Source organism: Solea solea, chromosome 6, assembly GCF_958295425.1.
Source record: "Solea solea chromosome 6, fSolSol10.1, whole genome shotgun sequence".
Taxonomy (NCBI): Eukaryota; Metazoa; Chordata; class Actinopteri; order Pleuronectiformes; family Soleidae; genus Solea; species Solea solea.
This window is the reverse complement of record NC_081139.1, coordinates 25,104,909-25,128,319: the sequence shown is the minus strand read 5'-3', so window position 1 is coordinate 25,128,319 and position 23,411 is coordinate 25,104,909. Positions and strand designations below refer to the sequence as shown.

The window sequence follows — 23,411 nt, the reverse complement described above, 5'->3', positions numbered from 1 at the left end:
ACATTGTCCTGACTTGCACAAAGTGAACAGAGCCATCATTAAAGCCCTTACTAAAGCCCCTCTACTGCAGCCAATGCCTGAAAAATGCCAAAGAAGTGGGCTGAGACCTGAGGGAGAGAGTGGATCTGTGAGGGGGGCATGATGTGGGAGTCTGCAGCAATAAGATGCACTGGTTTTTTCATTCAATACTGGATCACACGATCAACTGGATAACCCTAACCTTGGCTTACACCGGAAAAAAGTGCTTTGGGGATTTAGTTCCACTTTAATGTAATCAGTAACACCTGTGCTCTTCCTGCTAAAATCCAAAATGGCTGCTGTACAAAAGGCATTTTATTTTATTTGACTGGCCTTTGCATGGTAAAGTGGTTAAGTTGTTGTTGTGTGTCTGTGTGACCGTGTGCGAGTGACATACTGGTGCATGTGTCTGTGTTCCAGTGCCGTCGGCAGGAATGACTCGTCTGGCTCGCTCACGCACCACCTCCTCCTCCAGCCTCACCTCCACCGAGGGCAGTCGCAGTCGCAACAACCTCAACAGCCTGCTGGAGGGCAGTGCCACTGGGGGCCTGGACAACCAGTCCAGACCCCAGACCATGGAGGTCTCCTGCTAAACCCCCACCCAGCTCTATGTACTTCCCATAGTAACTTATGTGCCCCAACCCTCCCCCCCTCCTTCCCTCCCTCTCCCTCTCTCACTCTCTTTCTCTCTCTCTCTCTCTCTCTCTCCCCTCTACAGTTCAGTGGGAGGAGCATCTGTAATGAACTATGTGATTAGAAAAGCAGATGTAATAAATATACTAACAGATGCGTATCGTTAAAATAATAAATCTATTGAATACACAGTTTAATTCACATTATTACGTAAACCCACAACTTTATTCAGATGTGTTGTATATATAAACCAACGGTCCAACATCACCCTGCTGTATTTATTATTTTTTTCACATTGTCTTCATTTGTGTCTTCACATGCTGTAGAATTATTTTGCCCCAATAATAATAACAATAATAATATAGTACAACTGTTGGTACTGATTTCTCCTGTAGTGAAATCTCAAAATGTACTGATAATAATTCATCTTTGTAACTAGAGGGGTTGCCAGTCAAGTCCCTGCCAGGTCAAGGGCTGAGCTGCCCCTGAGCAAGGCACCCAATCCCCCACTGCTCATTGTTAATTGAACTAAATTGACCCCAGGCAGAGGGCGGAGGCACATCCAGTGTTCTCGTAGTGTTGGACCCAAGCCCGGATAAATGTGAGGATTGTGTCATATCAAGTCAAACCCCTAGAGAGGAATTATCAGTAAAAACCCTCTACAGGATCACAGCCTATATTTCAAATGATGCTTGAGCACGTGATGTTGAAGTAACCTGTGCATCGATGACCAAAGTAACTAAAAGCACGAGGAACATGATGTGTGTGTATGTAGCAGCTTTTTTCTCGCTGATTTGTGTTGAGTTGAGTCGATGATTGTGTAGTGTTTTAACAACTTTGAACACTTTTGAGTTCCTTCACTGAGAGGAGGCTCAGTGGTGCGTCTCACTGTCTGCCGATTCCACTCATTTCTATTACGACTGAATAAAAGCTATAACACGAAAAACACGTCTGCTGTGCTCGTTTATTGGCGCACGTCCGCAGCAGTGCAGCCTTTAGGATGAAAGAGAGTTGTACTCAGTCGTCTTCGCTCAGTGGAAAAACAGTGAGGTGACTGCGGTGCGTTTGTTTCCATCCACACATAACATGGTCTATATTTAGCGTCCTGGCAACAGCTGTTGTTCAAATGAGAATCAGAGATTGATGTAAAACTGAAAAGATAGACGGAACAGAAGGAAATGTACAAATCATTGAACTTCCTGAGTGTGCACTATGAGGCTCTTCAACAGCTTTGCAGTGCAGCCACGTTTAATATTGACATGGTTTGTATTTATAGAACTGTTTTCTAGTCTTGATGACGTCTCAAAGCTGCTGTACACTTCACTTTGGGCATGACAGGAAATAATAGAGAACCACTGCTCTACAACTGAGCCACTCTCGTACTTTTACTGTGGTATAGATTTAAAATAAGATAAACATAAACATGTGAGCATACACTAGATCAGAACTTTTAGATAACCAAGTTATTTTTAGGGCCACATGGTTGGCGTAGTGGTTAGCACTCTTTCCTTTGCAGCAAGAAGACCCAGATTCTGGTTTCCTGCCACAGTCCAAACACATGCATTATGGGGATTAGGTAAATTGGTCCCTCTAAATTGACCATAGGTGTGAGAGTGAATGGTTGTTTGTCTCTCTATGTGTCCCTGTGATGGACTGCTGAACTGTCCAGGATCTGTCCCCTGTGACACTCCTGTGGAGGATACACTGGTAGAAAATGGATGGATGGAAGTAATTTTTATGATTTATGTATCACATTAGTGCATTAACTAGCTTAATGCTGTGTTTCAAATTGATTTAATTTAATTTAATTTAATTTAATTTAATTTAATTTAATTTAATTTAATTTAATTTAATTTAATTTAATTTAATTTAATTTAATTTAATTAGTGTGTGTTAATGTGCTATGTATATCATCAAATTTGAAGCAGAACATTTGACTATAAAAGCCTGAATGTGCGACACAAACCAACAAAGACATGAAATGATTGAGTTCCTGATAAATTGTTTATTTCCTTCTTTCTTCATTTCTGCTTCAGTGATTCAGCACAAATGTGACCTGCTGAGATAAAGAGGAGTTTAGTGTTTCCATCCTGCTTTTTCTCTCTTACATAAACACAGTACATCTCATTAAGTCATTCTGTGGCCTCATCAAAGCCTCGTAAGCATTACAAACACTGTGTTTACGCTGTCTCTGCAGAGTGGAGGGGCAGCGTGATGCTGGGTGATAAATCAGCCTCACTGCTCATCTTCTGCACAGCTCCGCCTCTTATCTGATGGATGGAATGAGAGCACTGAGCTGGCCTGGAAATGTGCTCACACTTTCCCATCAGCAACATTCAGCTCTAAAACTCAAGTGTCATCCCTTCAACACAAACCCAGTATGAAGTGACATCAATAGTTCAAACCACCGCCTGTAATAAGGCGCACGCTCACGTCAGTGGAGGTGTTTACGCAGATCTACGGCTCACTGTAACATAAACATGATGTATGTGTCATAGAAATCGTCACAGGAAGCTGCCTCTCAGTGACATACAGACCATAAAGAACGCACACACAAGGAAGAGCCTTCTCAAAGACGCCTCGTCTGTGCAGGAATTACGAGCTGCCGTGAGAAGACTGAGTGAAGTTTTCATTCAGAGAGTGAAGGAGGTGAGTGTGTTATTAATAATGTACATTCTTATTGAGCCTAATGTAACATATTGTGATGGAGACACACATTTTGCCCTGAAAGTCATGGTTTACGTCATTATCACACATCATTATGAATTACAGGTTAATCTTTTGTGCACATTTAATATTCTTCTTCACTTAGTGCAGGTGTGGCTTTACTGTATCATGTCATGTGTCATGACATCTTGTCTTCCCGTAGTGGGCCACATTACAAATAATTGATTCTATACCTTTTGTGTGCTAATCCTCGAAATCTTCAAACATGATGATGTTCACACATCCATTAATGTTCAAAAATACCACTTGTATATTGTACTGTACGGCTGATTTTTGTTTTAAATGACATGTACTTGTTTCCGCTGTCATTAGTGTCAGACTTAACATAAGCAGAGGAAAGTGAACAGAGGATATCAGCGCTGCCTTCTGTTGTGGTGAAGCTCTTTCCTGTATCACCTCAGTGTGCAGCGCTTGTGAGCTGTTTCACTGACGTGAACGTGTTTCAAAAAGCTTTATAGTTAGATTTGGTTTTCCTGTTTTCAGCCAGAGGAGCCATTTCAAATCAAGACGCCACAGAACATGGGCACCTGCCCCATCAAGTGTTACACCAACCTGTCGAGCCTTGATAATCCACCTGAACCTGCACCAGGTAAGATTTCTTCTCCCACAGCGGATCATCTGCGTCCATCTTGCTCGATCCCTTTTGTCCTCTCTTCTGTAGAACCATCTGTCCTCATGTCCTCGTTCACAACATCCATGAACCTTCTCTGTAGTCTTCCTCTTTTCTTCTGTCCAGTATAATCTCTATCCCTCCTCTGCATTCAAACTGTGCTGTCTCTCAAACGTGCTCATCTCGAATCCTGTCCATCCTGGTCCCTGTCTGTCTCTAAGCCATACATCCCTGCAGGTCTCACTACACTGTCTTGTAGACTCTCCCTTTCACATTTGCTGCTAACGATCGATTCCTAAGACATCAGCAAATAAAAATTAGAACAATGCACTCAATCGTCTCCTCGTCTCCTTCCACAGAGCTCCAGGAAACTGCTGTTGTGTCCCTCTGTGACTACCCTTCCTTTGGTCACACAGAAGTGACCATGTGCATGGGGGAACGTCTCACCGTCTTGTCAGAGTATGTGATGTAGCTCCTTGTGCTTCACCTTCACCCTCGTCTTTACTCGTACGGACACGATTAGTCATGAACGTGTTTTGTTCTCCAACAGTGACGGTGATTTTGTGATGGTGAGGTCGACGACTACAGGCCGCGACAGTTACATTCCCACCAACTACACTGCCATGGTGACACACAGGTGAGAGTCACTGTGTGTGTGTGTGGGGGAGGAGTCTCCGTGTAGGTGAACTTGATGATGTTCTCTCCATCAGCCTCTGCTTCCTGTAGTTTCAGCACTCCTCCAGTGGGGGGATGTCCTCATAGAGGATTTTCCAATCTAACAAACAGGAAACAGTATCACCGTGATAACGCTTTGTCTTTTTTTGTCTGTTAACGGCTCGTGTGTCTTGTTTCTTCTCAGGTGGAAGTTCACAGGCATCAGCAGGTACAAAGCAGTGGAGCTGCTCCTGCAGCCCAACAACCAGAGCGGAGCCTTCATGATCCGAGAGTCAGAGACAAACCAAGGTTAGAACTTCTGTCTTTCTTTCTTTCTTTCTTTCTTTCTTTCTTTCTTTCTTTCTTTCTTTCTTTCTTTCTTTCTTTAGTTCTCAGTCACTAAAACATGAGTGGGTGTGTTTGTGGTTTCTAAAGGGTTGTCTTCATTGAAATGATGTTCATTTACTTGAATGTCTTACAGGAGCTCATAACTAAATCCCAGTGTTATTTCTGTCTAAGATTGTTACACACTGTCCATCTTGAGGAGAACCAGCGCCTCATATTTAGATAACGTGAAGCACTTCCGCATCTCTCAGCTCCAAAATGGCTGGTTCTACATCTCTCCAGTTCTCACCTTCCCCTCCCTGCATCACCTGGTGGAACACTATACAGGTTGGTACTGAGCTGCTTCCTCACACCAATCCTTCCACGATACAAGAGTGAGAATGTTTCCGTTCTCCTTTCACAGAGTCTGCAGATGGGTTACCCTGTCGACTGAGAGAGCCTTGTTTCATCCAGGGTTTGAGTAACAGAGAGGCCAGACCTGTACCTGTGGCTATCAGGAGGCCGACCGTCAACTGGAAGGACATCAGCAGGTCAGGACGACTCTCTCTCTCTCTCTCTCTCTCTCTCTCTCTCTCTCTCTCACACACACACACTTTGCTTTGAATAATTACGACCACAAGATGTCACTGTGTTACTTGGATTGGAGCACTGCAAGTGAGCTGCAATGATAAATAGATGTGTATTTATTCTGTATCACAAAGCTGTCGATTCGGCTAAATCAGTCAATGACAGAGACGGCCAAAATTAAAAATCTGTGACCACGTTAAAGGCCGGACAAGGTCAAATAACATGAAATTCAGAACAAAGCTAGCTATATTTTAAATAAACACAGAACTCAGATAAAGATGTGTCATGTTAAGATATTAGTGAATACAATGGATTTTCTAATACAATAAAATACATTATTTACCCATGGAATAGCTTCACAAGGGCTACAATTCATTCAATTTCCTCTGCTGTATTCCATACAGGCCTTTAGTCACATATATCTTAGCCAATAATTGGCTAGACTTCATTTTTACTCGACGTATAAAGCTAAAAGAGAGGGAGCAAAATGCAAATGAGGGGCTGAGCCCCCTTATAACCCCCCTCTGTGTTTTCAAAGTCCACATTTAATTTGTCTAATTCTTTTACGGGCAAGGTAACTTGAAAGATTTTCTTGTGGGCCGAATGCTGAAATCATGTAGAGGAGCTGTATGAGAACACAAAAGTTGCTCAGAACTTTTCTGGAAATTCTCTGAGAATTTCAGCTCCCGAGTGGAATTTCTGGATTTCAAATGCTACTGTCACTCTGTCTGAGGCAGACAGTCTCTGCAGCTGTGTTCATCGTCCACTATTGTTTCCTGACATGAACTCCAGAAAATTTGTCATAACTCATGTCAGAAAATATCTGTCTGTCTGTAACAATGTATATGTAGAGCAGGAGACTTTCATATCTAATAGATGGTCATTATTTAATGAAATGTAAAAAACAGAAATGTCATCAATGTTTGTGAAAAAGAAAATGAAAATGAAGCTCTGCTGTCTTATCACCACCACAGTCATCACACTCAAACCCTCACCTGTGTCCTCCAGGTCAATGATCTTCAGGAGGAAGAGGACAGAGTCAGACAACTCCCTGGTGAGCGAGGGGCTGAGGGAGGCCATCAGCTCTTACCTGCAGATGACGGAGAGCAGCGGTCACAGCTGGGACACGTGAGGAAAAACCGTGGATCAGGCTGAGAAAGTCAAGTGTCACACACACACACAGACTGAGCAGTCTCATCTGCAGTTTGGGGACGTCAGTCCCGGAGGTCACATGTACTCGTCATCACACACCATACTGTGGTGGGAGGACGATTGAGACACTACAACACAAGCCTGCAGCTGTGGGTGTTTTGTGTCTAATGAGGCACACGGAGTCAGAGTGAGCTGAAACTGTGGTCACATGTGATTATTAACAAGTGCCGCTTGAATGTGCACGGTGACATCTTTGTACTATTGGGTGTGTCTTTGGGATCCAATAGTTCTGATAAAATGTAAACACTTAAATTACTCAATTTAAACTTTCAATGACCAACAGTTGTGGTTTGTCTTTGTGGCTGCATTACAGAGCACTTCTTCTTCTTCTTCTCCTTTGGGCCTCTCCCTTTAGGGGTCACCACAGTGGATAATCTTCTTCCATCTTGTCCTCTCCCTTGTGTCCTCTTCTGTCTTCTCTTCTGCAGCTCCATCCTCAACATTCTTCAACGTTGACTCTACTTTATCTCCAAACTGTCCCTCATATGTGCTCATTTCTCTAACCCTGTCCCTCCTGGTCTGCTTCCTATATATTTTAATTAGAAAAAATAAACAAATAAATTAAACTAAAAGTCAACTAAACTGCTGCATCTATCAAGTTTCTGAGAATAAAAATGCATGCAAGTAATAATCAGCTGATGAATCAGTTTCCCGCTAGTGTATGTATGTGTATGTGTATGATAATGACAAAGATGTGACATGAAAGGTCAAGTGTGAAAATGTAGATGTAGTAACATCTAACTGTGAGACTGCAGGCAGTAACTCACAGTGGCCTTCACAGACCAGGGAGGATGTCATTCTTTATTTGTGAAAAGCAGCTGTAGAAACATTGCAGCTCAAGATGGCAGCCTCTGGAAAACCTTGAGCTCCATCCTCACTTGTTGTTCCTCTGTTACATGTTAGGTGAGATGGTTTTTTTTTTTTTTAAAGCATTTGTGTGCAGTGTTTTTTAACTGCTTGCTATTCCTGTGCATGTCTGTATTACTCATTGTGAAGCATACTGTTTAAAATGCTTTCTTTTTTTCTCGTTTATTATAATATAAGCATGTCATTCTTTTATACAGGATATTGCAAAACAAATAGCACTTTTTGAGCTTTTTTTTGTTATTACTTTCAGCTCTATATTTGTATAATTTATTTTCTTAAACTTTATTACTTTGCCACCATTTTGTATTATTTGTATTATTGTTCTAGTGCCAGTCCCAGGTTATGTCATGAAGGGCATCTGTGTAAAAACAATTCTCCACCAAATCAAATACACAGTTTATTCGCTGGGGCAACCCCTAGACAAGGAGAAGACACAAGGACATTTGTTTTATAGGTGGAGGCTTGTGGTTTTTTTTTTGTCTCCCTGCCCTGTAATTGTATCGTTTTATGTTCGCATATACTGTATGTAAATTGTGCAAAAACTAAAATAAGTTAAACTAAGGCTACACATACCAACTTATTTTTATCCTAAAGAAAATGTACACTTGTTTAAACATGCTTATGGGTGGAGGAGTATATTTTATTTTATTACATTTCTGCTAATAATCATCCAAACCGTGGACCTTTAACAGTGGATGGATTTGGTGGTTGCAGTATCAGCCTCTGCCAGCAGGTGTCGCATAATTGCCTCCAACACTTCATCAAAGCCTTTTCACTTCCTGCTCGAGCAACTCAGTTCAGGAAGAAGAAATAATGGCGACGCTTGTGGGGTCCGAGTCCCCTTGTACTGGAGCAAAACGAAGAAGTTGTCACAGCAATATTGTCACTAAGTTCACGGCCAGTAAAATTAGTGGCCAGGGTTTCAGTCGAGGCACACAGGTAAGAGGAGCGATGCGTGTTATCTCAGTAATCACAGCCGAACGTTGATCCACTGACACCAGGGACTTGCGCTTGGACTCTGGCTGAAAACGAAGGCGTTATCCTGGGATGGGACTAGGAATGTAGTCGTCCGTGTCAGCCTTCGATTAACAGTTAGCCACAACAACATGGGACGTTTTTGTTCAAATATACGCCACTGGCCTCTGTGTTACCGTGTCGTTCGCTGACAAGACAAATAAGGACAGCACAGCACTACAACAGCCGTAAGACTGTAGTCTTTTGTTGTCAGCTCTGCGGTAGCTTGGTAGTGCAGGCCAGGGTAACTAAGTCACACAGTCAGACTTTTAAATGAGATGTTACGTGCAGTGTGTGGTAGTTGGTGTTACATGAGAGTCAACCGTGCAGTTACAGAAGCACTTAATCAGCCAGTGTTACTGGGTGGCAGTAATGTGTGCTAATGTTAGCAAACATGGTAGCATCAGCTAGCTAGCTAAGGCAGCTGAACAGCGTCGGTGATTACGTAACGAACGACACAACCGTAACTATCGTCCATAAAAGGATAAGCCACAACAGCTGTGTGGACACGTTAGTGTTAACGCGTTGTGTTTTATAATTTTACATGCTTTTTGTTGCTTTGAAGATACTATTGGGTCACTTTCAGCGTGATGTTAGTTAACGTCAGCAGCCTATGCTATGCTTATGTTACACTTTCTACACGATTACACAAGAAGTGCCAGTGTCGAGTCATTTACGTTAGTGATTTTCAACGTGAAACTCTTTATATATTGTTGTAGGTTCATTGTGTAAAGGTCGTCTTTGGTCTGTTAGGCTGTGGTCTGTGTTGCTTAGATGTTTTATGTATCAGTGCCACTCACTGACAACATCACATCATCAATGAGAGCTATGAAGTCTGGCAGTCATTATTTACGAATGCTTACTGCAATATGCTTTAGCAATTTAAGGAGTGTTTATGTAATAGCTGTGCTTACCCCTGATATAACACAATATTTCCATATGTTTAGGCTTTATTCTGATATATGAGATATGTTGTAAAGCTGCACACAGGTTGAAAGGTGTTGTGTTTCTCAAAGAACAGTGACAGTACACTGTAAATACTATAAATACACTGTAAAATAACATACTGTTTATGATCTGTCATACATGTTTAAAATACAGTTATTACCTTTCTTTTCAGATAATACCTGGTATATTACTTTGGCTTTTTAATGTTAATTGAGGGATATTTGCATGTTAGAGAGAAAGACATTGCCTTTCGAATAAATTCAGCTATAACACAAATAATCAGAATTAAAGTGGTTTGAAGTGACCTATTGGAAATATAATTTGATCTTCTACCGCGTTATCCTACACATGAGGGTGGCTGGGGTAGCTGTGCCAATCTCGGCAGACTGGGCGAAAGGCGGGGTACACACGGGACAGCCAGTCCATCACATGGTCAACCATCCACTCTCGCACTCAATTCACACTGTCCAATTTGTAATCAACATAATTGCGTTTACAAAAGCCACTTAATAATACTTTAATTTTAAGCCTAATCATTTGTGTTAAAGTAAAATGTAACCATATTTATAGGCAATTTCATTGTTTCTAACCAATGTTAATATCCTCCCTTAAAGAGCTCAAGAAATAAAGCATTATTATTATCTGAATTAAAAAGGTAATAACTGTATTGTATAATGTAAATGTAGATATTTTATTGTCCTTCTTTGAGCACAAACATTACAAAAGAAAACTTTTCATAGAAACAACCTGTGTTCGGCTTTATATTCTGATGTATCTCATATATCTAGACATAGACTAAGACTATATTGAGATATTATTTATAAGCCATATAGCCCAGCCTTACTTTTAAGCTTGACAGAACTATTAATTTGAATAATATGATGTATATCAATATAAAATGTGTTTTTATCCATTTTATCCAGCCCTATGTGGAATGTGATAAATATTCACATTTGATCAAACACTTTTACCTGTGTTTTCTTTAAATATCTCAAAACTGCAGCCACTTCTTTCTGACACTGTTCAAGTTTGCCTCTGATCTTGTGATTTGCAGTTGCCAGGAGGTTTGCTCCTGGAGAGAGATAAACGGGCCAAGTGGAATGGCATCCCTACTCTGCTGCAGAAGCTCTATGAGAGCAGCCATCCCAACAGTGACCTCTCCCACGCCCACAGCTTTCTTAAGGTAGACATGAAGCACAAATTCACCCACCAATAGGCAATTGTGAATGTGCCTGGGTAATGTCAATGACCTGTGAACAATTTGTCAGGTATTATCATCTCAGCTCTCCATGGAGGCCATGTCCTTTGTCACAGAGGACAGGAAGACCGCTCAGGAATCCACCTTTCCCAACACACACACCTTTGACCTTTTTGGTGGAGTCGATGTAAGTGTCACATTTCTTGAAACTTTTCAAATTTCAATGAAATTTAAGGATTATCTGTCATGTGAACTAATGGACACTATAAAAGTAAAACAGGATTGAATGCTCATTTAACTGTTTTTCTTGAAGCTGCTTGTGGAAATCTTGATGAGACCCACACTAACTATGCAGAAGAAAAAACCCAAAAGTAAGTAGGAGTCACATTCTCACCGTCTGCTCTCATCAAGATTTTAAAATGTGTTCACATGATCATTGACTTGAGTTTAAACTACAGTTTTGTATTCTGTTTCAACAGTGAATGATGACTTGGTCAAGGACTGCCTTAGCGTTCTCTACAACTGTTGTATATGTGTAAGTCAAATGTCGTGTCTTTTATATCTTGCTTCAACTTAGCACATGCATTTAGTTCATAGTGTTTCACTTGAACTTAGTGTGTGCAGTTACATGATCTTAAAACAAACAGCCTTTATAGATAACAATAAAAATGTTTGGTTTTTTTCCAATTCATAGACGGAAGGTGTTACAAAGAGCCTGGCAGCGAGGGATGACTTTGTTTTGTTTCTCTTCACCCTGATGACAAATAAGAAGACCTTCCTGCAGACTGCTACCCTTATTGAAGATATTCTCGGAGTCAAAAAGGTGAGTTATATTTTAATGTAGTTCCCAGGTTTAAAATAAAACAGAATGTGTAGCCCCGCTGACTCTTGAGAGCGAACAAATGTCCTTGTGTGTGTGGGTTTTCTCCGGTTTCTCTGGTTTCCTCCCGCAGTCCAGAAACATGCAATATGGGGATTGTGTAAATTGGACACTCTAAATTGACTGTAGGTGTGAGAGTGAATGGTTATTTGTCTCTGTGTGTGTCCCTGTGATGGACTGGCGAACTGTCCAGGGTGTGACCCCGCCTATTGCCCTATGTCAGCTGAGATTGGCACAGCACCCCCCTGTGACCTTCATGTGGAGGATAAAGTGGTAGAAGATGGATGGATTGAACAAAGGCATTCCATTGACAATTGAGGAATTATAAGCATTTGTATACAATATTGTCTATTTTCAGGGGCTCAGAGATAATTGGACAATTGACTAAATAGCAGTTTCATGGCCATGTGTGGCCCGTTACCTCACTATTCCCCATCAGAACAAGCAGATGAAGGTCTGCAGCTGACTGCAAGTGTAACTTTGCATATGGTGGCTTTTCATTGAATATAATATATGTCAATGCAAGTGAAGAAGGCCATCATTCGACTGAGAAAACAAAATAAACCTATCAGAGAGATGATTGCAGAATTCTTTTGAAGTTGAAGAAAAACCTCTTTTCAACAAAAAAGATGCTCTGGACAGATGAAACAAAGGTGAACTTACCAGAATGATGGGAAGAGCAAATTGTGGAAAGGAACCACTCATCACTCACATCTTCATTGTTTCATTTCCAATTCATTGTGGTGGTGTACAGAGGCAAAATGACATTGTGTCTTTGCCCAAATATATATGGACCCAACTGTACTCGATATTGAATAATGTAGAAAAAATGTATTGTGGTGAGATTTTTGTAACACCAAGATTGAAGTGGGTGCTTCTCATGATATTTTCTGCTTCTCAGTCCCTGATGACCCTTTTCTGTGGTGCTCATTGTTGACATAAGTCCATAATGATTCCAGTCTACTATAACATGTTTAACTGGTCATGTCTTGCATTTAAGGAGATGATCCAGTTAGAAGGTATCCCCAACCTGTCAGGTCTGGTCCAAAGCTTTGATCAACAACAGCTGGCCAACTTCTGCCGTATCCTGTCCGTCACTATCTCAGAACCTGATGTAGGAAATGACGACAAGCACACCCTGCTGGCCAAAAATGCCCAGCAGAAACGTAATGCTAGCCCCTCACGGGCAGAGGTCAATCAGGGTGAGTTGTCTTTATTATTTCGTTTTCTTTGCAAGTCTTTTTTTACTGTCACAACTCGCACAACAGCAGTTATATTTTTTATAATGTGAATTTTTTTTTTTTCATATTTGAATTGCAGTAACTCTGCTGAACATCCCGGGTTTTATCGAGCGGCTGTGTAAGCTGGCCACTAGGAAGGTGTCCGAGGCCACAGGAGCTAACTTCCTGCAGGAGCTTGAGGACTGGTACACATGGTTGGACAATGCTCTTGTACTGGACGCACTTATGCAGATGGCCACTGAGGAGGCGGAACAAAGCAGTACAGGTGAGGCACCAGTCATAATTTCATGAACTAGAGTTGGGCAATTTCCAAATTGTGATACTGTATTCCGTAGGGGTGTCACCATCTGATCGAAACCACATCGCGATAAATAGCGTGTTTGTAGCAACAGACATGTGACCTTATTCAGTGGTGGAAAACCCTGGATTTAAGCATTTAATTAGCGTACTGGAACCATGCTACGAGGGTTAGGCGTACCATAAAGGTGTTGCTTTCCAGGTCTGGCCTTAACAACAGATTGCAATTTGACAATAAGGCCGTATGGTGCTTTTCCACGACACAGTTCCAGGCATGGCTCGACTCAGCATGTTTTGTTTGCTTTTCCATAAGAGATGGTACCTGGTACTTTTTTAGTACCTGCTCTTGTGAGATTCCGAGCGAGCTGACCTGATACTATGCGTTACATCGTCACACAGCCACCTGTATTTCAGTCAAATCGAGGCTTTGGAGAATCGTGACACCCCTAGTATTAGGTGTTGTAGGGGTGACGGTGGCTCGGTGGTAGAGCGAGTTGTCATTAACTTGGTGGTTATGGGTTTGATTCCCGGCTACACTAGCCTACATACCGATGTGTCTTTGGGCAAGACACTTAACCCCATGTTGCTCCTGGGGGTTTGTTGGTGAAGGTTCTGTCATCCTGGTCATAGTCTTCTTCAGTAGTTGGCTGTAGGCGACTGGACTGGGTTTTGGGTGCTCTCCTCATGTTGTTGTGTGTATGTTAGTTGCCTGGTTGTGCAAGGTTCTGATGATGGTGAGTCTGTGCTCAGGTTGGTGTTGAGAGTCGAACAGCAAGGTATTGGTCTGTGTGGGTGTGGGTGTTGTTGATGTGGTCTGTAAAGTGTTCCAGCTCCTGTGTTCTGATCTTGACCCAAGTGTCGTCCACATATCTGAACCAGTGGCTAGGTGCAGTTCCAGTGTACGAGGCCAAAGCTTTGCTTTCCACCTCTTCCATGTAGAGGTTGGCCACTATGGAAGATAGAGGTAACCCAATAGCACACCCAGGATTTTGCCTGAAGAAACCTTTGTAGTATTGGAAGTACATGGGGGTCAGGCAGAGGTCAAGCAGGGAGCAAATCTGGTCTGGAGTGAGGTTGGTCCTGGTTCATGGCAATGCTTAGGCTAGTGATTAGCATAATAGCAATCCCAGATATATGCGTTCTCACACACACAATAAATAAAAAGAAAAGGGATGTTACATCGTCTGAGTCCAGTTTTAATCCCCTTGGCTTTGGTTGCAAAGCCCTGGGAATTCCTGTTGGAATTCACATCCATCCAAATGCTGCCATGGGTATGAACGATGTGTGATAGAAAAATGTGCTGCTCATAGATGTGCTGTATGAATGTGTGAGTGAATGGGGATGAATGGCAACATTGTAGTGTAAAGCAGGTTTGAGTGGCCATCAAGACTACATGTGACAACACTATTTATCTAGGCATTAAAAAGGTGTATTTTTAATAAAACATTAAATCAGGCCCTCAATATATGCATATTCTGCAGTGTATTTTTGTTTTCATTGATGATATTGAAACTGATACCATGGCTATTTTTATATACCGCTGTATATTATACATCATATCATAACATCAATATTACCCTTCACTTTCAGAGTCTTCAGATGAGAGTTCACTGGCTACAAGCCCATTGAGACATCAGCTGCCTCAGTCCATGAAGATTGTTCATGAGATCATGTATAAAGTGGAGGTGCTCTATGTGCTGTGTGTCCTCCTCATGGGCCGACAGAGGAACCAGGTAGTTGACAACACATCTCCTCTGTGTGATGAAGTGTAGTAAGTTAAAGTTGTCTGACCACTGCTTCGTGTTTCTGCACAGGTCCACAAGATGCTGGCTGAGTTCCGACTCATCCCTGGACTCAATAACCTGTTTGACAAGCTGATCTGGAGGAAATACACTGCTTCCAATCATGTGGTGCACGGCCAGAATGAGAACTGCGATTGTAGTCCAGTATGAATTTAAAAACCTTTCTTACCTTCCTAATTTCAAACATGTGATTCTTTATACCAAAAAAATAATACCACCGCTGTGTTTTGTGGTACTATCTATGTATGTGGACTCCCAGTGTGTTGGACTGGTTGTCAGGCCGCAGGGGCAGCAAGCAGCAGCAGCTGACTATGATTGAGAAAGACGGATGAGATGAGACATAAGCACAAAAAATTAGCTAAACTGTGCAACTTGTACACAGTTTAGACGTGTCGTCAAGTTGATGATGATGATGAGACCGATGCACAATGTGTAGGATATGATTCTTGCTTTGTTCCACATAGCCTTGGTGCTAATATGTTAGGCACTCTGCTGTCTATTGTCTCTTATCTGAAGCAGCAATAGAACAGTTTACTAATGGAGTTGAAGGAAAGACGGAACCTCCACAGCAGAAATTAGTCCTGTAAACTCCACAGTGGAGCAATACATGATAAATGTTTTTTTTTTTATTTAAAGTATTGTTTTAGAGACTAATTCTTACACACACACACACAAAGAGATAATGTTGATCTTAAAAATGTCAATAGACTCTTATATCAAGGATGTGCTTGTGTATCTGTGCTTTAATGCACACAGTGTAGCCCTGTGTGTATGAGAAAGAGGAAGAGTTAGTGGCTGTGATGGTTGTCATGCAAGTCTCAGGGCACAACCAGCTCTGTTGTTTTAATGTCCGTCACATGGGTTACATTTTCAGTCCTATTTTATATGCTATGGTTAGTTAAATATTTTAGAGTAAACACAATTTATTCTCATTTTACAGGAAATATCTTTTAAAATCCAGTTTTTGCGGCTGCTCCAGAGTTTCAGTGATCATCATGAGTAAGTGACTCTTAATTGAGTTAATCTTGGATTTGACTTTTGGTTTTGAGTTGACATGATAAAAACAAAAAATGCTGTCTTTGTTTCAGGAACAAGTATCTTCTGCTGAATAGTCAGGAACTGAATGAACTGAGTGCCATATCCATGAAGGCTAACATCCCAGAGGTGGAAGCTCTGGTCAACACAGACAGGAGCTTAGTGTGTGATGGGAAGAAAGGCCTTCTCACACGTCTCCTCACTGTCATGAAGAGAGAGCCTCCAGACTCATCTTTCAGGTCCATGATCAATATGCAGCAAATGATGTTGATGTTTAAACTGTCAGCCTATGTGAAAATACTTTACCACGTTGAAACACCAGCCTCTGCTATTTAGAAGGAAAAAAACAAAACAATTTCTCAAGATTTTTCTGCCCTTTCTGTAGATTCTGGCAGGCGAGGGCAGTGGAAAGTTTTCTCAGAGGAGCCACCTCTTATGCAGACCAAATGTTCCTGTTGAAGAGAGGATTACTTGAGGTAAAACTCTATGATATACATGATTTTTCTTATTTCTCACCCCATCTATCACTCAGATCTGTTTGAGCAGGGTTTGTTTTTTAAATATTAGTTAGATATTTAGTCTCTTAATTAAACCATTGCTAACTTCCTTCACTTTACAGCACATCCTGTTCTGCATCATAGACAGTGGATGCACATCCAGAGATGTTCTGCAGAGCTACTTTGACCTGCTGGGCGAGCTCATGAAGTTCAACATTGATGCCTTTAAAAGATTCAACAAATATGTTAACACTCCAGAGAAGGTATGTTAAAACGTAATGTATATGCTGGACTTATATAAACCCATTTTTCAACATGGATTTAGCATGTGTCTAAAGTGATATGATTTTCTCTCTGTAGTTTCAGACCTTCCTGACGCAGATCAACAGCTCCTTGGTGGACTCTAACATGTTGGTGCGCTGCATCGTCCTTTCATTGGACCGCTTTGAGAGCCAGACTGAAGATGTCAAAGGTGGACTTTGAAGTTTACACATATAGACGAGTTTAGGGACCGCAATTCACTTCTATTTTCATAATTGATCAATGCGTTAATTCTTTTCTCAATGAATTGTTCTGTTCATAAAGTGTCGACCAGTGTTTCCCAATCCTTAGAATGATGATGTTCTCAAATGTCTTAAGTTTTAGTGATTTATTTTGTTAAATGGAGCAAAGAAACCGGGAAATATTCACATTTAAGAAACTGAAAAATAAGGGAACTTGTTTAAAGTTCACTTGTTTTGTAGCTTCGTGCAGAGTTGTAGACCTCCTTGTTATAGTTTTAAGATCGGATGTTGGCGGAAGTCCTCGAGCTGTAATGTTGTTTTTTTCCAGTGATTTCAGTGTTATGTGTGTGTGTGTGCTCCCTCAGTGGTGGAGGTTCTCTCCGAGTGCTGCCTGCTGTCCTACATGGCCAGAGTTGAGAACAGGCTCTCCTTCCTCTTTCGACTGATCAACATCATCAACGTACAGACTCTCACACAGGTCAGTTCTGGTTTCAGTCTTTCAAACAAAAAAATACGTTCTTGAGCTTGCAGACTTCAAGGGTTATTTTAAGTTGTTTAAGTGTGGTTGTATGAGAGACTGCTGCATTATCAGCACCAACAACACCATGCATGCCCCTGACCACTGGCCACTGGCCCCTGGCCGCTGGTCACCTGTGTCAGGACGTAGCTTGAGACACAGACCCTCATTCTTTCTGAAAACATGGCTGCCAGCAGGAATGAAAGGGAAAACAGGTTTTAGCTCTACTTAAGTCTATGATGTATAAAGAGTGTGTTTTCCACTGTATCTTGCAGTGAGACAACCTTTTCCAATTGAAACTGCAGATGGTTCAACATTTACTCTCCAAACCGCATCCAAAGTCATAATCAGCATTTGTAGCTTGCAGCTGCTTTGTTTGGTAGCTTTGTCACTGATTAAAATCTTACAGAAATGAAGCATTTCAAACACCAAAGTCACAAATAAACACATATGGACTTACAAATGGAGGCAGAAGTGATTTAACAACTCTGCTTTTGGATTGACCGTCTCAGGGCTTATCCATCCACATGGCTACAGAAAGTTCTCTATACAATCGTTTTCTTTTTCTTTCTTAAAACAGTTTCCCAAAACATGGCGTAGTTTCAAGAAATGACTTCATCCACACCAAAATGACTAATGCTGCCTCAGAAATGCACCAAATACGGAGAAGGAATCATTGAGCATGCATTTTTTTTTATATTATTAAATAAAGCTCATACAACAACAAGCCAGGGTGTCTAAGGACAGAGAATAAAAGATAAAATACAGGGAATAACCTCCAGAATACAAGAGGAAGAAGAAAATGACGACGAAGATAGTGACCGCAAATGCAAGTGTGGGAGAGAGTTCGACATCGTTTTAAAGTAGTGTCAAACACAAGGGTGACGTCCAATTCTGGAACCTGTTTTCTAAAAATAGATTTTCAGTGCTCCCAATATGCCAGTTCTGTATGGATAAAAAGCTGATACTAAAAAACTGAAGCAGATTCTCCTGAACGTGTTGTGTGTCCCTCAGACTGGCTCTTTGCACAAGGGCACAGTCAGCACAGATGTCGGTTTCACATCATCCTCTTTTCTGTGCAGGAGAATGTGAGCTGTTTAAACACCAGCTTGGTCATCTTGATGCTGGCCAGAAGAAAGGCTAAACTGCCCTTCTACCTCAACGCTCTGCGGGAGAAGGAGTACGCTGAGAAGTACCCAGGCTGTCTGCTCAACAACTTCCACAACCTGCTGCGCTTCTGGCAGCGCCACTACCTCAACAAGGACAAAGATAGCACCTGTCTGGAGAATGTGAGTATCTCAGTCTTTCCTGTTGTTATGGTGAAACTACACTATGTCCCATGTGTGCATGCTCTAAAAACACAGTGACAGTTGACCATTCACTTTGTTGCATAGTGATTTAACCTGTTCTACAAAATGTACTTCATGACTGCTCCAATATTCTTAATTAACAATATTTTATGTTTCAAGTAGTTATCATTATTATATTCTAGTTTGTAGCCACAGATTAAAGTCACACGGTGGAGTGGGGGCTAGCACTGTTGTCTCAGAGCAGGAAGGTCACTGGTTTGAATCCTGGTTGGATCTTTCTGTGTGGAGTTAGCATGTTCTCATACAGAGGATACAGTGGTCGACAATGAAGGAGTGAGAGTCACAAATGACACTGCTGTACATCATCGACATAATCATAATCGATTCATTTGTCAATTATTTTCTCGATTAATCGTTTGGTCCATAAAATATCAGAAAACCTTTAAAAAATTTGATCGGTGTTAGTCAAACCTGGAAATGATGATGTTCTCAAATGTCTTGTTTTTTCCACAAACCAAAATAATTCACTTTGAATGATTTCTTTGTTATCCAGAGCAAAGAAATTAAGAAAATACTCACATTTAAGAAGCTTAAACAATCAGAAATCTTGTTTTAATCATGAAAAATGCTTTGAACCGATTAATCGATTATCCAACTAGTTGGCAATTAATTTAGTAATCGATTATTAATCGATGAATTGTTTCAGCTCTACTGTACATTTTGTTTCAATGTTACATTGATCACTCAGTCAAAAACCATTTTGTTTTTATGTGTTGACGTTTAATTAAAATCCTTCACCGCTGTTAAAAATGAACTTCCAAACTCGCACTAATCCTGTTTCACATAAGGGACACAAAAATGTTTTCCATTGAACTATAACCACGTGTGTAACCAGCTCTAACTTCCTCACCTCCATCCTCTAATGCTGGTAAACTTTAGTTTCCTTTTTTAACTGTTTTGTTTATCAAATGAGTACTATAGGGAGGGTTGATCAGAGCTGCTGCGTACCAACCTGACCTAACATTCATACATGTTTTGATGGTGGGAGGAAACCCACGCACACACAGAGAGAACATGCAAACTCTGCTGTGAGGCAACAGTGCTAACCACGACTAACCACTACACCACCATGTCACTCTATTACTTTCTTTAACCCAATGTAATTCACGACTGATTCAGTTGACATCCAGGAATCCTGCGAAGGTAAATCGGTTTTACACAGCAGACGAACTGTCTTACACGACAAGGCTGAACGCTCTTTCACATCAATGGAAGTGCAATTAAATAACTTGGATGAATTTTGATGCGCCAAATTACATCAACATCAAAATGGTGACACACTGAAGAAAAAAAGGCTTATAGCCTGTAATGCACAACGTGTTTATGCAATGCATCATCAGGGCTGAGCATCTTCACTACACAGACCAGCTATCAATCCACATGGCTATGTTTTTTTAAAATAGTTTAACTTATATGATGATAACATAAGACAAGTGGTTTACAAATATTAATATTTTTACAAATTGAATGGGAGGTTCCATAAACTAAAACCAAACTAATGCTCCTGCAGTCGAGTGGGCGTTTCTGTCGTGTTATATGTCGGCATGTCATGGTATTAAACTGTAGCAGCAGCAGTAGTGTGGTGGAAGAGAGTGTGGACACACACACACACACACACACACACACACACACACACACACACACACACACACACCCACCTTTCCTCACTGATAAATGTGAAGCTTGTTAACCTAGTCATGCTACTGCTGAACATGCTAACTCTCATAGCTGGTCGCAAACGTCCATTTCCAGACAGTGTTACCTGGAGTTTGGAGAAGAGTGACGTGTGTGAAAGTGCAGAATCAACCCTGTCTGAATAGCGATCTTCGACACCCGTGTTAATCATTAGCACACACAAACGTGCAGTCAGCTGCTTAATAACGACTGTTTCCCCTCAGAGCTCCTGTATCCCCTTCAGCTACTGGAAGGAGACGGTGTCAGTGTTGCTGGTCTCAGACAGGACTTCTCTGTGCGCCATAGCCAGCTACATTGATGAGCCTTTCATGGATCTGGACAGAGACCTGCTGGAGGATTGACCAGCAGCATGTGCACTCATGGTGCTAAGGGTGAAGCAGGGCAGGGGAGGTCACAGGGAGTACGGACACCTTAAGCTGGTGATGATGACTCCACTGAGCTGAGCCATTCAGGCGCCTTTGACTGTGTTACTGGATGTAAAGACTCACCTGTTTGCATGGAGGCTGTCATCACAGATGGACGAGGACCTAAATAACCTGTCTATCATCTTCTCACTGACTCACTGCTCTTCGTCAAAGAGAACCTGTACGCCCATCCCAGAGTCAGCGACGCCGTTTAACAGAGGGAACGTTGGGACGTTACACCTGCTTTGGTTGTTTGCTTTAGGTGTAATTCAGATAGACTTTTATATAACCTCTACAAAATTCTATCAAGAAAACAAAGTGTATGATTCAACAAATGATATGTTATAAAATATGAAATGTCATGGACACGGTTGGTTAAAGGCCACATTAGTCATCCACATATGTAAGTTAGTGGTTAGAGGTTCCTTCCCCTCTGTCTCAGTGCCACTCCACTGCCTGACCTGTAGGGGGAGCCAGTGAGACGGGACTTTTTTGTAAGGGTCTTGTCAGTAAACAGCATTTTTTTTAACCTGTCTGTGGGATTTTTATTAGGTGGCTGACGTTCATTGGTGCTTTCTGGCTCGTCTCGGAACATTAAGGTTGTGGGTCAGCTGATCGCTCTGGGCTCCTTTCACCGAACACCATCCACTGTGTTGTTGCTTCCCAAGCTTCACACAGAGACTCGTCCCTTTTCCCAGGTTATTTTCTGACCTGTTTTTGTGTTGTTGTGGCTTTTAGCTCTGGATAAACTGTAGAATAAAACATTGCACAGATGAAATTGCTCATATTGTTTATTATATTTTAACACGTGTTGATTAAAACACCATTATTTGTCCAGAATTTGTACCCATGCTGTGAGAGATGCTTTGGGAAAGCTTTGAGAATAAACTATGCAGGTGTTGGTGTTAACATAGAACTCTGAATGGTTTCACATCCACACATGGGTTGTTTTCCAACATGGTCATCATAGGTCTCAAAACTTGACCGCTTTCTTTGGTTTTCCTCAAAATCTGCGATGTGACCACGCACCGAGAATGACAATCCTTCTTTGTGACTGCTCTGTTTTCTTGGTGCTACCATTGATTGAGCATTAGCACAGAGAGCACCTGTGTTTGTGATGTGCAGCTGTAGATGGAACAGACATGCAGTGTCTCACATTGAACACGCCCCGACCCATGACAAAGTACAAATGAATGAGCTACCTCATAATTTATCCTTAAAGCATACAGATCAAATCACTTCTGATGACACGTGTACAGTCTGACTCGCACCATTGTCATGAGCCGTGACATATCCATGTCCATGTAGATGTGTAAGGTTGTTTCTATAGTCTTCTCCTGATGCTTCGGCTAACTATTGCTATGCTGCCTTTGGATGCAAACACGTCCTTTTCCCACTCCTGAAGCCTTGTATTTGCTTTGAAGCTAAATCACCAGAAATGTCTCCTCGTTTTCTAGCTTTCAATCAGCATGTCTTAAGAATCTCTTGAATAGTAATGCACATTCTTTGGAGGCTTAGTTCTTATCTGTTGTCCTTTGCAGTGAAGTTGATGCAAGCACACTTTGTTTTCACAGGTTCTCGGCTCCTGACTGGATGTAAAGTGAAAATAATTGTTTATTGACCTGATGTGACTTAACATGGGCTTTATCTGCATTGGTGTTAAGATTAATAATGCTCACCATGTGTTATGGATGTAAATCCCTCTCATCAGTTCTCGAGCGTGTTGCTATAAAAACATGAATGCTGTGAGCTCTACAGTCCCTGACTTCTGTAGCTGTGTGGTGTGAGTTTCTGAGAGAGCGTGAGATTCCTGCTGTAGGTGGTGTGAAGTTTTAAGTAGGCCTTCCATTTCATACATCCATACCTGTGTAAGAAATGGTCAAAAACATGCTGCAAAGTGTTAAATATAAAGCTTGATTTGACTTTGATTTTAGGTTTTTGTAATGTTTGGCATGAGAAAATGATTTAACACACTTTGCAACCAACTCTAAACTCATTCAGAACCATGTGGTGCTTGTTGATCAAATGTATCTCACCTCACAACCATTAACAGCATCTCTGATTTATTTAAAGAACACTATTTTTTGCAAATAATAATTAAAAAAAACAAAACAAACCTTTTGTTTTTATGTGTTGACGTTTAATAAAAATCCTTCACCGCTGTTAAAAATTAACTTCCAAACTCGCACTAATCCTGTTTCACGTCAGGCAAACGAAACCTTCCTGTTTCAGCTTTTCATTGAACTATAACCACGTGTATAACCAGCTCTAACCTCCTCACCTCCATCCTCTAACGCTGGTTAACTTTAGTTTCCTTTTTTAACTGTTTGTCAAATTAGTACTATAATAAATTCTTCTTTAGACCTTTGTTGGATTT

General features: G+C 41.3%; 3 protein-coding genes across 5 annotated transcripts in view; all 3 read left to right on the top strand.

The window, feature by feature from the left end:
• The window catches only part of ndrg3a (ndrg family member 3a), a 37,853-nt gene extending 36,256 nt beyond the window's left edge, over positions 1-1,597 (top strand). For all 3 annotated transcript variants that reach the window (XM_058631186.1, XM_058631185.1, XM_058631187.1), the window contains one exon: positions 439-1,597. In XM_058631186.1, the coding sequence (XP_058487169.1) occupies positions 439-611 (173 nt within the window). In that variant the 3' untranslated portion in view covers positions 612-1,597. The remainder of the gene's footprint in view (positions 1-438) is intronic.
• A 499-nt stretch (positions 1,598-2,096) lies between these two features.
• On the top strand, positions 2,097-8,182 carry sla2a (Src like adaptor 2a). The gene is made up of 8 exons (XM_058631188.1): positions 2,097-3,300; positions 3,862-3,967; positions 4,348-4,447; positions 4,539-4,625; positions 4,848-4,951; positions 5,162-5,314; positions 5,391-5,517; positions 6,563-8,182. Exons 1-8 carry the CDS (start codon positions 3,139-3,141, stop codon positions 6,684-6,686), a joined length of 963 nt encoding a protein of 320 aa, XP_058487171.1. The 5' UTR covers positions 2,097-3,138; the 3' UTR covers positions 6,687-8,182.
• A 232-nt stretch (positions 8,183-8,414) lies between these two features.
• Positions 8,415-23,402, top strand: trpc4apa (transient receptor potential cation channel, subfamily C, member 4 associated protein a). Its single transcript, XM_058631861.1, has 18 exons — positions 8,415-8,572; positions 10,650-10,778; positions 10,864-10,980; positions 11,107-11,164; positions 11,273-11,328; positions 11,488-11,616; positions 12,674-12,875; positions 12,994-13,179; positions 14,802-14,944; positions 15,026-15,157; positions 15,954-16,012; positions 16,102-16,287; positions 16,434-16,524; positions 16,668-16,808; positions 16,906-17,017; positions 17,414-17,526; positions 18,648-18,854; positions 20,834-23,402. The coding sequence occupies exons 1-18, from the start codon at positions 8,447-8,449 to the stop codon at positions 20,969-20,971; spliced, it is 2,325 nt and encodes a 774-aa protein (XP_058487844.1). The 5' UTR covers positions 8,415-8,446; the 3' UTR covers positions 20,972-23,402.
• Positions 23,403-23,411: the final 9 nt, after the last annotated feature.

Coding starts and splice junctions, on each gene's coding strand:
- sla2a (XM_058631188.1), top strand. CDS start 3,139: ATGTGTCATAGAAATCGTCACAGGAAGCTGCCTCTCAGTGACATACAG. Junction 3,968..4,347: donor TCCACCTGAACCTGCACCAG/GTAAGATTTCTT, acceptor CTCCTTCCACAG/AGCTCCAGGAAACTGCTGTT. Junction 4,626..4,847: donor ACTGCCATGGTGACACACAG/GTGAGAGTCACT, acceptor GTTTCTTCTCAG/GTGGAAGTTCACAGGCATCA.
- trpc4apa (XM_058631861.1), top strand. CDS start 8,447: ATGGCGACGCTTGTGGGGTCCGAGTCCCCTTGTACTGGAGCAAAACGA. Junction 11,617..12,673: donor ATATTCTCGGAGTCAAAAAG/GTGAGTTATATT, acceptor CTTGCATTTAAG/GAGATGATCCAGTTAGAAGG. Junction 18,855..20,833: donor ATAGCACCTGTCTGGAGAAT/GTGAGTATCTCA, acceptor GTTTCCCCTCAG/AGCTCCTGTATCCCCTTCAG.